We start from the raw sequence: 15,823 nt of genomic DNA on the forward strand, positions 1-15,823 counted from the left end.
CTAAACAGCAATTTCTGCCACACAACCTTAGGGTGAAAGGAGTAAGTCTTTTTGCAAATATCCACTTAGAACTTACGTATTTTCGCGACATATATAAATAAGGTCTAACTGGATATTTGCAAAACGACAAAAGATATAATAGATTTTCGAGTATAAGTACTGAGTTCGAAAAACTACCCAGTTAAAATACACGCGCCTATAACACGTTGGCAGTTTTCATGGCCACACTTGAAGAGGCTACCATCACCGCTAGTGTTCACCGTCTGACCATCATTAGACCACTGTTGTTGCGGAGGGCGGACGACCATTCTACTGCTGTTAGAAACTTTTTCTGCTGTCCGAAAATCAGGTAGGTAAATATAGAATACTAATTACCTGCAGAGGAGCTCGGTGGCGCAGCGGTAAACGCGCTTGGTCTGCGATTGTTGAAGTTAAGCAACTTTCGCAAAGGCCAGTCATAGGATAGGTGACCAATTCTTCAAAAAAAAAATTCATCTCGTACTCCTTCGTGCTTCGGAAGGCACGTTAAGCCGTTGGTCCCGGCTGCATTAGCAGTCGTTAATAACCATCAATCCGCACTGGGCCCGCGTGATGGTTTAAGGCCCGATCTCCCTATCCATCCATAGGGAAGGCCCGTGCCCCAGCAGTGGGGACGTTAATGGGCTGATGATGATGATACCTGTATACTGTTAGTGACATGGCAACGAATACTGAGGGGGATGATTCAGCTTCTGAGTTAATATCAAGTAGAATTTTATTTTTGTGTACAAATTAAATTAATTAAATTATTTTCAATTGGAAAATACTGATACTAACTCGGAATAATTAGCTGAATCATTTCCCTCTGTATTCGTTACGATGTCACTAACCACATACTTACTAAATAAATAATAACTTTAGTAAGTAGGTATGTAGTTACATGAGCTTTGTCATGGGCCTGTAATGGCGCAATAGTAACCTGACACCAGGGTTGATGAGGTCGGTCATTGACGTCACAACCCACACGAGAGAAAAATAATCTAGTATCGATAACCGAAGCTTACGTGCACGAAGACGCGGGATGTAATAGGGTAGTTTCCAACTAGTCAAATGCAGAGCAGAGTGTAGCTTGTAAGTTGTCCATAATCATTATCATCATTATCAGCCCATTAACGTCCCCACTGCTGGGGCACGGGCCTTCCCTATGGATGGATAGGGAGATCGGGCCTTAAACCATCACGCGGGCTCAGTGCGGATTGATGGTTATTAACGACTGCTAATGCAGCCGGGACCAACGGCTTAACGTGCCTTCCGAAGCACGGAGGAGCTCGAGATGAAAACTTTTTTTTTGTGGTCACCCATCCTATGACCGGCCTTTGCGAAAGTTGCTTTACTTCAACAATCGCAGACCGAGCGCGTTAACCGCTGCGCCACCGAGCTCCTCCATAATAATAAATATAAATATAAAACGGGTGACTCTCGCTCCGGTTCATTCTTGGAGCAAAGGTTGGCCATTGCTATTCAGCGCGGCAATGCGGGGAGCGTTATGGGCACCTTTGCATCGGCAACGGTCAGGGGCGGGTTATTTATGGACTAAGTTTTCTTTAATAATTTTATTGTTAAATTGTATATGTGACAAATTGTAAAATACATTTCATTTTAATACTATACACAATATATATTTACTTAAATTAAATATAAAAACATATAAATATAATATCAGTGTCTTTTTACTTCACAAACTTTGGAAAAAACAACAAGATGTGTGTTGTGTTGCTGTTGCAGTTTCTTGTCATTTCTTCTCCTCAGCCATAACACCTTGCGAAATGACGTAAATTCAAAAATGTTACATTGACTTTCAACAAGTTTATTCATGATAATTACGTTGAATAAATGATTCCGATTTCTGATTTCAACCTGTAACTTTGCGTCATGGGAAAAACTGACAAAATGTCGCACTTATTATAACAGATTTCTTTATTAAAATTAATAAATTAGTTAAACAGAAAAAATAAAACGGATTTTTGGCCCCGATTCCTGGAGACACCGTCTAATTTTATTTTAAGTTATATCCGTCATTTTCATATCCGTCGAAAAGGAAAGGGACGGATGATTCACAGCTCTTAATTTTAGGAAGAATGAGTAATTGAATGAATAACCCGGGCGAATCAAAAAGGTATGTCGCTGTACTTCAGTCAATAACCCGACACAGTTAAGTAGACAGCACGTCAAACGGATTGCATACCAGCGACATACCTTTTTGATTCGCCCGGGTTATTCATTTAATTACTCATTCTTCCTAAAATTAAGAGCTGTGAATCATCCGTCCCTTTCCTTTTCGGCGGATAAGAAAATGACAGATATAACTTAAAATAAAATTAGATGGTATTTACAGCAATTAGCACCTTTGTCACCTATTATTTAAATTATGAAATTCTGATTACTAAATGGAGACAGATCTAGAACTAATGAAAAACATTTTCTAAGTATTTGAAGTTCTTTATGAATTTTAATAAAAAAAAACGTAATAATAAATCCGACATTTTATCACGTTTTTCTACGACGTCACTGTGCTTTTTTATACAAATCCCGTAGTAATTTCGTTTGTTTTCACGTTTAGTAAAAAATCACTGATTTGACTAGTTGATAATTAGTCTATTTATGAAAATAGCTGTATCTTTAGGTTGCGTTGATTTAGGGACCGAGCTCCTCACATTATACATACATACTTACATAAACAGCCTATACATATACGTCCCACTGCTGGGACCAATGGTTTGACTGGCCTTCCGAAGCACAGAATCATTTTACTATTTCCGACAAACAACTGATCTCAAGTTGCAATATCCTTACCAAACACAGGACAGTCTCACAAAGTGACTTTGGCAATGTCCCCATCGGGGATCGAACTCAGATCTCCAGATCGTGAACCCGACGCTCTAACCCTAGACCACAGACGCCGTTCACTATAATCAGAATCACTCCTCGGACCTCGTAATATATTTTCGGCCTGACAAACAGCCTAAGCTGCAATTTGCGTTTTCTCACTTCAATAACAACCGACTTAACAGTCTCATCATCTTAATGAATACGTATTTGTTAATAATACATGGCCATTCCCATAAATACACCTTACTTACAAATAGTACATCGTCAAATTGACAATTTATATTGTGTGTTTCATTATAAAGCTATTATTTCCGCTAGGGTTACCAAACTATAGTGCGACGATGGTATTGTCGGCTTATATGCGCTACATGGTTAACACATGATTTACACAGACACTACACATTGACATTATCAACACGTGCAACTGTGTGTGTGATTACTTTTTTTATATATTTTTTTATTTGGGTAGCTTATAGCCTTTTTTACAAAATGAACACTTGTAAATACAAACAAATGCCAATGAAAAGCTGCCACAAGTGAACATAAAACATTTTAAATGTCCATACAGACTCAGATACAGCCAGAAATCAAATTAGGTTCCTTGGTCAGCAAGGTTTTTACACTTTGAACGCTACTGGAAAATAGGTCAAAGCGAGTATCAGTATTAAGCTTGTTAACTAATCTTAATGTTCTAGGTAAGAAGCTATTGATTCTATAATTAGTGCGACAAGGAGGAACGTGAAGCAAAGTATTATGTCGCAAGATTACAATAAGTACCTAATTTAACCGAAATTACTTGCTTAGACAGGTAGCACTTTTATTCACCACACAATTCACAAACAAAAAATTTTGAACAATTTTTCACAATATAAATAAAAGCTAGACTTAAAAAATCACTGAACTAATTATTCTAATTATTTATACATAAAACACTTAGGCTAGGTTTAATTTTATTGCAAATTATTAGCATATTGCAAAATAAATACTTATAGGCGCCGCGCACGCGTACCCAGCGTAGGTAAAATTACTGTGCGATCAAATATTCGCATCAGACGAAAAAACATCGGTGTCGAATTTAAAAATTCGAACATTATAAACTAAACTGATAAAAAATAAAAACAACGATTCAAGTCTAAACTGTGTTCGAGGGGGGTGAGGTAAACCTAGCTCAGACGCTGGTGGGGAGCGGAGAGTTACCGTTCTATGCGTAGTATTATTCCTTATTCGACCCTCAAAGCTCCCCATTCGTCCGGCCAAATATTTAATTTAAAAAAATCAAAAAATATTTATTTTCTCTCCATCCTGAGTACTGTATCTAGGTAAGATATGACTCGCCTATTATTCGCCACCATATGCATGTACTTATAAAATAATTGAATTTATTATAATTATGATTTAAATTTATTTATTTATTAAATTGATATTTATTGGTTTAAAATAAATCTTAATTATTATTTTTATTTTTTGTTTTTATTAACTGAATAATAAATACCATCATTTCAATTAAACTTATTTAGGTAATATAATATTTTGCTAACCATTATTGTCTTAAATAAAAAATATATTGTTATATTATTATTATTCGGACAACATAAGACAACATGTTAATGTCATTTTTGGTAAAGCTATAACAAGACACGCCAAAAAATAAATGTGTTTTTGTTTGTTTTGTCCATCGCGACAATCGAAGGGATCGGTTTGTTGGAGCCTACGTATAGTTATAATTCTAAAGTTTTTCAATAGTGACAATTTGGAGTTCTGCCCATTAGTCAGTTTGTAGTCTACAATTCTCGACTAGTCGACGTGAAACTGTGTCATTAACTAACTCGAACTTTCGTGGGGCCGAAAATAGTTCAGGAAGTTATGATTGTACGACAAGATTTAAATAAGGATCATTTAAATTGAAATTGCTCTAGAGCAATAAGGCCGCCCAAATTATACTGTATTCATGTGTTATGTCTGATTCTTGAAATTTTAGTTCTGTGCAATAAAGTATATTTGATTTGATTTGATTTAAGTTCAATACAATACAATACAAATACACTTTATTGCACCAAAATAAAAAGAAATAATTACAAAAAGTCTCTTAACTAAGTACATGGCAAATGGCAAAAGTTATTAAAGTTCATGTTTATTTCAAGTAGATTAGAGTAGGGTTGTGAGGTAAATTACCAACCCCATCAACCCTGGTAACCCTGACAGGGTTACTATTGAACCGCCAAAGGCCCCTGACATGTCCCATGTAACGACTACTAACTTGCATCAGCAAGTAGTAACCAGGACCAACGGCTTAACGTGCCTTCCGAAGCACGAATCATCTTACTTTCGGACAATCAGGTCATCAGCATGTAATGATCTTCGGATCGTGAGCCGAACGCTCCAACCATTGGACCACGGAGGTTCCACGGAGGGACCATTCTATTTCAATTTAATTATTGTTTAATATAAATACATATACACACATACGCATAAAGATCACGCCTATTTCCTCTTGGGGTAGGCAGAGGCCACGGAAACACGCACACTACAGCCTTGACACACCACTTTCGCTTCGTCCACTCTTATCAAAGACTTCATGCATGCATGTTTAGAGAACTCTATCTAACACTGAAATTCAAATTCAAAAATATCTTTATTAAGTAGGTAACATAGTTACACTTTGAATTGTCAATTTTTACGAACGTCTCATTCGCCTAAAACTACTGCAGCTTCTCACAACCTGTATAGCCGGGGAAAAGAAACTGCAAGAATAACCTCCGCACAGGGCCCTAGACGTTCTTTAAAAAAAAAACAACATAAAATATTGGTATACAATTGAGTAATTTAGCTGCCTAATATCAGTTCTCAGACAGTTAATCCCATGCATTCATATCTTCTAAATAATCACTAACTTTATAATAACCTTTTTTGCAAAGTTTCTGTTTAACTACTGTCTTAAAACAGTTGAAAGGCAAATTCTGAATGTCAATGGGAATCTTATTGTAAAAACGTAAACATTGCCCCTTAAAAGATTTAGTAATCTTATGTAATCGAGTGACTTGTAAAGCAAGTTTACACTTGACGATCCATGCATTACACTGATGCATGCATGCATAATACATGCATGCATAATACATGCATGCATGTATCATGCATGCATTTAACATAGGTACATGTTGTAAGTACAAGACAACAGGACAACGTCATAGTACGGTCACGAGTACTAATATGTATACACTTTGAAACCATGCCACATTAACTTTTTTGACAAATTAAATCGTAAGTCTCATTAAATGTCAAATATGATAGCGACAGGGTTCTAAAGTGGGTAAGTACATGATATTGCTCATGTAAGGACTTTTCAAGCTTGAATCACCTGTTTGTCCGAAAAAGTAAGATGATTCCGTGCTTCGGAGGGCACGTTAAGCCGTTGGTCCCGGCTATTAGCCGCAAAAACACCCCCACCAACCCGCATTGGAGCGGCGTAGTGGGGTATGCCCCCTCCGGTTGATTGAGGAGAGGCCTGTGCCCAGCAGTGGGACGTATATAGGCTGTTTGTGTATGTATGTACGCGATATCAATTACCTAAAAATATTTATTTCTGTTTTTTTTTTATCGTTTCAGTGTTATGTGAAGAAAATGGCGAAAATTACATTCAAAATCAATGGGAAGCTATACGTTGGTAAGTTGCTCTTAATTCTTCTGTGTTTGAGGTTTTTTTTTAACAATCAACCTGAGTCTAATGGTTATTTAAGCGTTCGGTTAACGATATGGAGGTCCGGGTTCGATTCTTGATGAGGTCACTGTGACGCTAATTTGTGAGACTGTTACTTAGCTGAAAAATTAAGATGATTCTTTTTTTCCTTTAGAAGGCTCGCCAAATCTTTGGTCTAGGCTAGTAGCCTAAACAACTCTTCTTCTTCTATCGTGTGGGTTGTGAGGTGAATTACCAACCTCATCTACCCTGGTGTCAGGGTTATTTTTGAGCCGCCCAAAGGCCCCTGACATGGCTCATGTAACGACTACTTACTTACATCAATAGGTAGTAACCGGGACCAACGGCTTATTGTGCCTTCCGAAGCACGGATCATCTTTTTGGACAATCAGGTGATCAGCCTGCAATGTCCTAACCAAACTAGGGATCACAAAGTGATTTTTGTGATTTGTCCCCACCGGGATTCGAACCCAGGACCTCCGGATCGTGAGCCCAACGCACAACCACTGGACCACGGAGGCCTTTAAACGACTAACAACCTGCAATGGAGCAGAATGATGGAGTGTGCTCTATATCCCCTCCGGTAGATAGAGAGGACCCCTGTGTCCAGCAGTGGGACGGAATAGGCTGTTTTTGCGATCAAGTTAACTTGCGAGGGGGTAAAATTTATACAGGGTTTTAGTCCCATCGTAACGAAAACTTTAAGGGATGATTTAGACCATGATTCCGGGTTGATATCAAGTGGAATTTTCCGTCCTGCAGCAAAGCAGCTACACAACCACTGTCACCATCAGCTGTCAAGATTTAGTGGCCAATGATGACTGTTTATGCTACGTTTTTTTTTTTATTGTAATTTTATGCTGTCTCCCCCCCCTACAGCAACAGCCTCCGTGGTCTAGTGGTTAGAGCGTTAGGCTCACGATCTGGAGGTCCGGGTTCGATTCCCGATGGGGACATTGTCGAAATCACTTTGTGAGACTGTCCTTTGTTTGGTAAGGACTTTTCAGGCTTGAATCACCTGATTGTCCGAAAAAGTAAGATGATTCCGTGCTTCGGAGGGCACGTTAAGCCGTTGGTCCCGGCTATTAGCCGTAAAAACACCTCCACCAACCCGCATTGGAGCAGCGTGGTGGAGTATGCTCCATACCCCCTCCAGTTGATTGAGGGGAGCCCTGTGCCCAGCAGTGGGACGTATATAGGCTGTTTATGTATGTATGTATGTGTGTGTGTGTCCCCCCCCAGCGGACGGCAGATACGGTCCAGAGGTGTCCCTGAACGAGTACATAAGGAACGTGGCTGACCTGCGCGGGACCAAGGCGATGTGCCACGAGGGGGGGTGCGGCGCATGCGTTGTCGCCGTACGCGCAGCCGTGCCTCCCAGCAACCAGATGAAAACCTTCTCTGTAAATTCTGTAAGTAGCTTATTAAAAATGATGAGTGGCTTCATAGAATGTTTACGACCTCCATGGTCTAGTGGTTGAGCGTTGAGCTCACGATCCGGAGGCCCCGGGTTCGAATCCCGGTGGGGACATATCACAAAAAATCACTTTGTGATCCCTAGTTTGCTTAGGACATTACAGGCTAATCACCTGATTGTCCGAAAGTAAGATGATCCGTGCTTTGGAAGGCACGTTAAGCTGTTGGTCCCGGTTACTACTTACTGATGTAAGTATGTAGTTGTTATATCAGCCATGTCAGGGGCTTTTGGTGGCTTAGTAATAACCCTGACACCAGGGTTGATGAGGTTGGTAGTTTACCTCACAACCCACGCGATGAGAAGAAGAAGATAGAATGTTTATAGATGTCATGCTTGCGAACGCGAGAGTGTGACAACGAAACGAACAATTTGCTATTTGCGCGTAAGTATAAAATAAAACTAACGTGCGCAATGTCAACGAATGGCAAATACAATGTGGCCTTTTTAACGCGTACAGGGCCATGCGCACCCATTATAATAACGCCTTCAGGGCGCTGATGGGGCTGCGCCGTCACTGCAGTGCATCTAGGATGCTAGCAGAAGCTGGAGTCGATAGCTTCTCAGCTATAATTAGAAAGCGCATCGCATCCCTGACCCATCGGGTGAGGAGCAGCTCCAACAGCCTCCTGCAGACTGTCGCGGCAAGGCTGGACGTGGACAGTGCTATTATGCAGCACTGGACCCGCGTCCAACTTGCCAAAGACACTAAATTATATAATTATTTAATTGATTAATTAATTGTAATTTTTTACTAATATACTTTTTAATTATATTACTAATAGACTTTTGTTACTAACAATTGCTATGGGAAAACACCCGAAATAAATGATTTTTATTTTTATTTTATTTTAACCCCCCTTATCTACAGATGGACTTAGCGCCCATTAGCAAAATGCCACATTCGCAAAACATTTTTTTCTCAAATTCCACATTCGAAAAATGAAAACAAATATACACGGCCTTAGTGACATCGTGACGAATACTGAGGGTGATGATTCAGGTCGTGATTCTGAGTTAATATCAAGTGGAATTTTCCCTGTTACTACTTACAGTAAGTAAGTGAGTAATCGTTACATGAGCCATCAGGAACCTTTGGAATAATAACCCTGACACCAAGGTTGATGAGGTTAGTAATTTACCTCACAGTCCACACGATAGAAGAAGAACGCATACGCGAAGTATCATTTTGCGAATAAGACATAAGCATTTTGATAATGTGGCGTTTTGCGATTTGAATATTGAGTTTGCGCTTATATCGTCTGTCTGTAGTCTGTCTGTCGTAGACATACATTCACTTTGCAGATCAAACAAAAACACCTCAAAAGAAAAGGACGAGGATTCATAGTAATGGAATAAAAAAAAACAGAAGACGCAAACAAGTTTTTCTAAATAAGTATATCAACAATATAAACTTGTACCTTGTAACTTGTACTTGTAATTTGTACTTGTAAATTGTACTTGTACTTGTTAATGTACCTATATAAACTTATAAAGGTTCGTAAGAAGGTAGGTTAAGGTACTTACCTAAAATATATTTTGTTGTCGCTCTTGAGTTTTGGCTAATCTCGACATATCGTGATAGTTTAAATGGTTACACTAAGAAGCTGTTTTTTAACCGCAAAAAGATAAAAATAATTCTTGTCGGCTTTCAACCAAGTCTCAATGGAGCAATGTAATGGTGTATTCTCCATACCCTAAACTTCATAGGTGATTTTAAGACATAAATCTGGGTTAATAAGCAGCAGAATGGTTTTTGGTATCGAAGATTGTTGGTAGGGCTGACAGAGGAAGACCAGAAGGACGTAAATTGACCAGATTGGGGATGTCCTTTGAAAAGGTTTAGTACTATCAGAGTAGATACTATGAACTGGCGTGCGTGTATGAAACGATTGATGAATGTGGAGGAAGCAAGAGAAGTGTGTCAGGATCGAAGAAACTGGAATTCCATAGTCGGGTCATACACAAACACGTGTTCAGATGTGATCACTTTAAAAATATAGTCTATATAATTATATATTACTTCATATTCGCAAAAACTAACGATTATTATAATAATGCACTGAAAAATTAAAACATACGATTTATCTTACTATTTAAATTATTTTAATTTATGTTAAATTGTCTCCTTCTGTGGGCTGTTCAGATCCGTGGTTACTATATTCTAAGGGGCTATGCTTGGTTTTGGAAGATACAAACTGGAAGGTTATTTCCTTCTATATTGTATTTTATCCTAACGAATAATATTTTAGAAACTTAAAAATATTGAACATGTTAAACAATTAAAAAAATAAAATAAACATTCGGTTATACGGGTTAGCGACTTTTCTGTGGACCCAAAAAACTGACCGAATTTCCCATCTGCTAAAACTACCACAAAACTTATATATTTTTTACTGGCCACACCGATTAGGTGTCGGTTTCCGGCATCGATTTACCAGAGATACGTCTAGAATATTTCTTTATACAACTATTTATCTAGTATTAATTAATTTTGTCAGAGTTCAGTGGCTCTTTTCTGTTCCTAGTATTTCTTGATATGTAGACTATTAATATTAGTAAAAACATACCGCCCTAAAGGGCTACGGGGATTATTTTACAAATCCGCTTTTCTTCTCTTCTAACTTCAAAAGTTAAAAAAACTGTCGTTCATTTCATATTCGTCATTCCCTTCTGTGGATATCTTTCCTGTGAACTCACGTGTCCACAAGAGATACTTATGTCCACAGAATGTATTTTTTTAGTTGTCATCACATGAAATGGGGCTTTTTAGACTTATTTATTTGTTGAGGTGGTTCTATTTTAATGCAAATAATTTGTATTTTCTTGCATCTTGTTATGGCATGCCTTCAAAATCGAGATTATCTTGTTTCAAGTAAAAAATCATTAGTTTAGAGAGCTATTCGATTCATGAAGCATAACCTTACGCCCTACTTACTACATATCGGTTTTGCCGAAAATTATTGGATAAGTATACTTAAATATGGAACAGAAGTCCAGTCAGATCATTTTGGTGGATCAAAATGACAACTATCTTTGCACAATAACGTTTATTAAGTATTCTACTGATTCTCATCCATCACAGAATACAATAAATACGACATCTATCAGCACAGTTTCTCAATATTTAATATATGACCCAGTACTCATTTGTGCCGACTTAAAACTTGTACTAAAACAAATAAAATTATTTCCTCCGGCTTTCAAAGGCTTATACTTATTAATACCATTACAGTTTACGGAAAACCCAATTGCAAGGGCATTATGGATATTCCAATTGATGATGTGCATGTGTCTGAAATACAAAATGTATGCAATTACTGTCCCCTTTTTAAAGGGACGTTTCAAATTCACCAAATTTTCTGGAGCCCCTAACACAATCCACGCAAAAAGGTTGATCTGTTACAATATGTGCCGCTCGCACTAAGTGTCCTCATTTTCAAATCGGCCAAACGCCAATTGTAGTATCCAGCGACTCCGTCGAGTTTTGCATTAGGGCCCAGGGCCACTATTGCCAGTGCAGTTGTTTCTTCTCTTAGAACCCTATCTGCTTCGACGGTCACTGCACCTTTAGAGACACCATCTTTGGAACCTATGTTTGTACGTCAGCCACTTACAGCACGAAAAATGTTTGTTTGAAAATATTTACTTTGGTGATTCCTTTTCTTTGACACCGCCCAAAATTGTTGAAAAACGACCAGCGAATGAATGCGATGATAAGCACTTACCACCTAAAATAACCAAAAGATGAAATTTACCACATACCGACCATTATAGATGGCGATGCGGCTCACCACCTAGGAATCACGTTGGTCTAACGGAAAGCACGACTATATTCCAATTGGGCTAGGACTATATCTGAGGGTACTTAGTTTATCTTACGATGGTTGTACCTCACTCTACCCTAATTAGGATTTACTCGTGGAGCTTATGGTAAATTGACGAAATCTCACCATCTAGGTATGCTAAAAAATATCCAGTAATCTTTGATGATGGTGATCATGAAAACTTACCACCAAAGAATCAGCGATTACTGATAAATATTTTTTTGCCTTCTATGGATAGGTACTGTAGCTTCTGATCACGTGGTTCTTTGATAAGTAATTTAACATATTTATGGCTTTTAAAATCGAAGTTTTTGTTAAAACCTTTAATTTGATATACCTTTGTTATTGAAATAAGTCAATAATTAAGATAGGTATGTAAATCTATAATAGCGTAAGGTTACTCATTCACTGACTGACTGACTCACTCATCAGAAAATCTCAGAAACTACAAGTAATCTTTAATTTTGCATGGGGCATAGGGTTTCTTTTAGGATATAGATGCTCTCTAAGACGGGATTTTGCGAAATTTTACTTCTAAGGGAGTAAAAAGAGGTTGCAAAGTTTGTATGAAACTTCTATAGTTTTAACAAGTAGATGGGATTCCAAAGTACTAGAAAATGTTCATTATTTAAAGAAATTAAAAAATATTTACCACATTTCTTAACAACCTAGAAATAGAAATCACAAAGAGGTGACGTGACATAAAAGGTGTAAGTTTGTGTGGAGTACTTATATATTTTTTTAAAGCTGTCTACTCGAAAATCGCATAATACACTACCTATGCGAAGGGGCTCTAGAGTTTATACTAGTATAAACATAAAATAAATGGAAAACATAAGTGTCTAGAAGGAGTAATGTTGATTTCTTGACTGATTTTGATCTTTTCTGTGGCTTATGTCACTTCTGTGAACATCAAAAATAAAAAAAGTGCCATAATTGTTATAATTTCCTAAAACGATCTAGTTTCTTACTGTCATTGTGACATTTTGATTGATCTCTAATAAATAAACACAAATTTTCAATAAATTGGGATCTTTTTATTTTTCAATTTTTTGAACCCCGTTTTGTGTATGACCCAGTCCCCGTTTACCCCGGTGGGAAATAGGCGTGAGTTTATGTATGGTTCTTGGTTTTCTTCACTGCCAATCCAGTAGACAAAGATGAAAAAGCATCAAATCATTATCAAGCGATTACGTAATATTAAAGCACAAAATACTTTTTGTCGTTTAACATGTCAAGGCCAGCATTCAATACAAACCATAATTACATTTTTTGCCGGTATTTAAACACTGGTAAATACCATCTTAGTGAGGAGCTCGGTGGCGCAGCGGTCAACGCGCTCGGTCTGCGATTGTTGAAGTAAAGTAACTTGCGCAGAGGCCGGTCATAGGATGGGTGACCACAAAAAAAAAAAGATTTCATCTCGAGCTCCTCCGTGCTTCGGAAGGCACGTTAAGCCGTTGGTCCCGGCTGCATTAGCAGTCGTTAATAACCACCAATCCGCACTGGGCCCGCGTGGTGGTTTAAGGCCCGATCTCCCTATCCATCCATAGAGAAGGCCCGTGCCCCAGCAGTGGGGACGTTAATGGGCTGATGATGATGATGAAATACCATCTTACACCTTGATCGTCTGGCTTCAAATTCAAAAATGTCTTTATTCATTAGGTGTCATAGTTACACTTTGAATCATTTTTACATAACGAACGTCTCATCCGCCAAAAACTACTGCAGTTTCTCACAACCTGTATAGCGGGGGAAAAGAAGCTACAAGAAAAACCTTGACACAGGGTGTTAAGTATACTGTGTGTTGACAAGTAAATTAAACGACGCTAAATACATGTATAAAAATGTATTTAAAGATTACTTTAGATTACAGCGATATAATTATATGACGAATTAATAAACAAGCGCGCGTGCGGCGGCGGCGGAGTCGGTCTAGAAGTGGGGCGGGGGACCCGCGCGCGCGGCGCTCCTATCATGTCGTTTCGTTGTATCGCGCATGCGCGCGCGTGTTGGTGTTGCCAACACAGGGCCCTTCTTTATTTTTACTTATTGTTGACATCGCCACTATTACATATTCCCTACTAATTCCATATCATGAAAGACTTTCGTAAAAAGTATCTCATTTGACTAGAGTAACATCCGACGTGTGAACCAACATCAGGAATAGATGGGAAGATGACCGGTATAACTTAAAGTAGAATTGGGAGGTGTTTGCAGGAATCGGTGCCAATAATAATAATATTATATAATATACTGGGTGTTAGTGACATCGTAACGAATACTGAGGGGGTTGATTCAGACCATGATTCTGAGTTAAAATCAAGTGGAATTTTCCGTCGCAAAATTCATGATTTTTTTTTAGTTTTTTTAATTTATTTTCAATTCTATACTTTTGCGATGGAAAATTCCACTTGATATTAACTCAGAATAATCAGATGAATCATCCCTCTCAGTATTCGTTACGATGACACTTACACCCCGTACAAGTACATACGGTAGCCATATAAGTAGGTATGGGTGCTAGTGACACCGTAACGAATACTGAGGGGGATGGTTCAGACCATGATTCTGAGTTGATATCAAGTGGAATTTCGTGTCAAAAAATTCGTGAATTTTTTTTTTTTCTTTTTAATTATTTTCCAATCCATACTTTTGCGACGGAAATTTCTACTTGATATCAACTCAGAATCATGGCCTGAACCACCCCTCAAAGTTTTCGTTACGATGTCACTAACACCCTGTATAACATAATATATTGAGGAGCTCGGTGGCGCAGCGGTTAACGCGCTCGGTCTGCGATTGTTGAAGTAAAGCAACTTTCGCAAAGGCCGGTCATAGGATGGGTGACCACAAAAAAAAAGTTTTCATCTCGAGCTCCTCCGTGCTTCGGAAGGTACGTTAAGCCGTTGGTCCCGGCTGCATTAGCAGTCGTTAATAACCATCAATCCGCACTGGGCCCGCGTGATGGTTTAAGGCCCGATCTCCCTATCCATCCATAGGGAAGGCCCGTGCCCCAGCAGTGGGGACGTTAATGGGCTGATGATGATGATGATGAATATAATATACAGGGTGTTAGTGACATCGTAACGTATACTCAGGGGGATGATTCAGACCATGATTCTGAGTCGATATCAAGTGGAATTTCCTTTCGGAAAAGTCATGATCATTTTAGTGCTTTTTTAAGTAATTTGGTAATATTTCATCTACGTATGTACGAATATTAACGCATATTTATGAAACACGACGTTCGTGCCTCACCCAGCAGGGTCCACATAATACCAGCGTCGTGGTTCACGCCGCGACTTGTGATGAGTGAGGCCCTTTTATGTCAAGACGTCCACCACCACCTTATGATTATTCTAATGAACATCCTCCTATGTTTTTTGTAATTGTTTTGTGAAAATTGTTAAGTGATGTTATTCTCTTGTCTTTGTGTGTGGCGTCCTTTTATAATAAACAATTTCTATTTTATTCTATTCTATGAATGCAATAAATAGCCTGACGTCATATGCGCCATCCTAAAACGCAAATCAAAGATATACGTAAATAATGAATACTCTTCTTTTTCTTTGTTTCAGTGCCTGGTTTCCGTGTTATCCTGCCACGGCTGGGAGGTCACGACCGTTGAGGGTCTGGGAAGTCGCACCAAGGGTTACCATAGCATCCAGCAGCGATTAGCTCAATTTAACGGCACCCAGTGTGGCTATTGCACGCCCGGCTGGGTCTGCAGCATGTACAGGTAACATCTCAGAAATCACACATCTGAATCATTTCTTCAACATCTCTTCTTCTTATAGATATATAATACCAACCTCATCAACCCTGGTGTCAGGGTTTAATTGAACCACCAAAAGTCTCTGACATGGCTCTTGTAACGATTACTCATTTACATCGGTAAACAGTAACCGGGACCAACGGCTTAACGTGCCTTCCGAAGCACGGATCATCTTACTTTCG

At 38.6% G+C, this 15,823-nt stretch overlaps 1 protein-coding gene across 1 annotated transcript in view; it reads left to right on the forward strand.

The window, feature by feature from the left end:
* The first annotated feature begins 283 nt into the window (after positions 1-283).
* LOC126373246 (xanthine dehydrogenase-like) overlaps positions 284-15,823 on the forward strand; it is a 65,357-nt gene continuing 49,817 nt past the window's right edge. Inside the window, 4 exon segments of the mRNA XM_050019309.1 lie at positions 284-349; positions 6,472-6,529; positions 7,805-7,974; positions 15,445-15,605. Coding sequence (XP_049875266.1) covers positions 6,487-6,529; positions 7,805-7,974; positions 15,445-15,605 — 374 coding nt within the window. The 5' untranslated portion in view covers positions 284-349; positions 6,472-6,486.

Source organism: Pectinophora gossypiella, chromosome 15 (genome assembly GCF_024362695.1).
Source record: "Pectinophora gossypiella chromosome 15, ilPecGoss1.1, whole genome shotgun sequence".
Classification (NCBI taxonomy): Eukaryota; Metazoa; Arthropoda; class Insecta; order Lepidoptera; family Gelechiidae; genus Pectinophora; species Pectinophora gossypiella.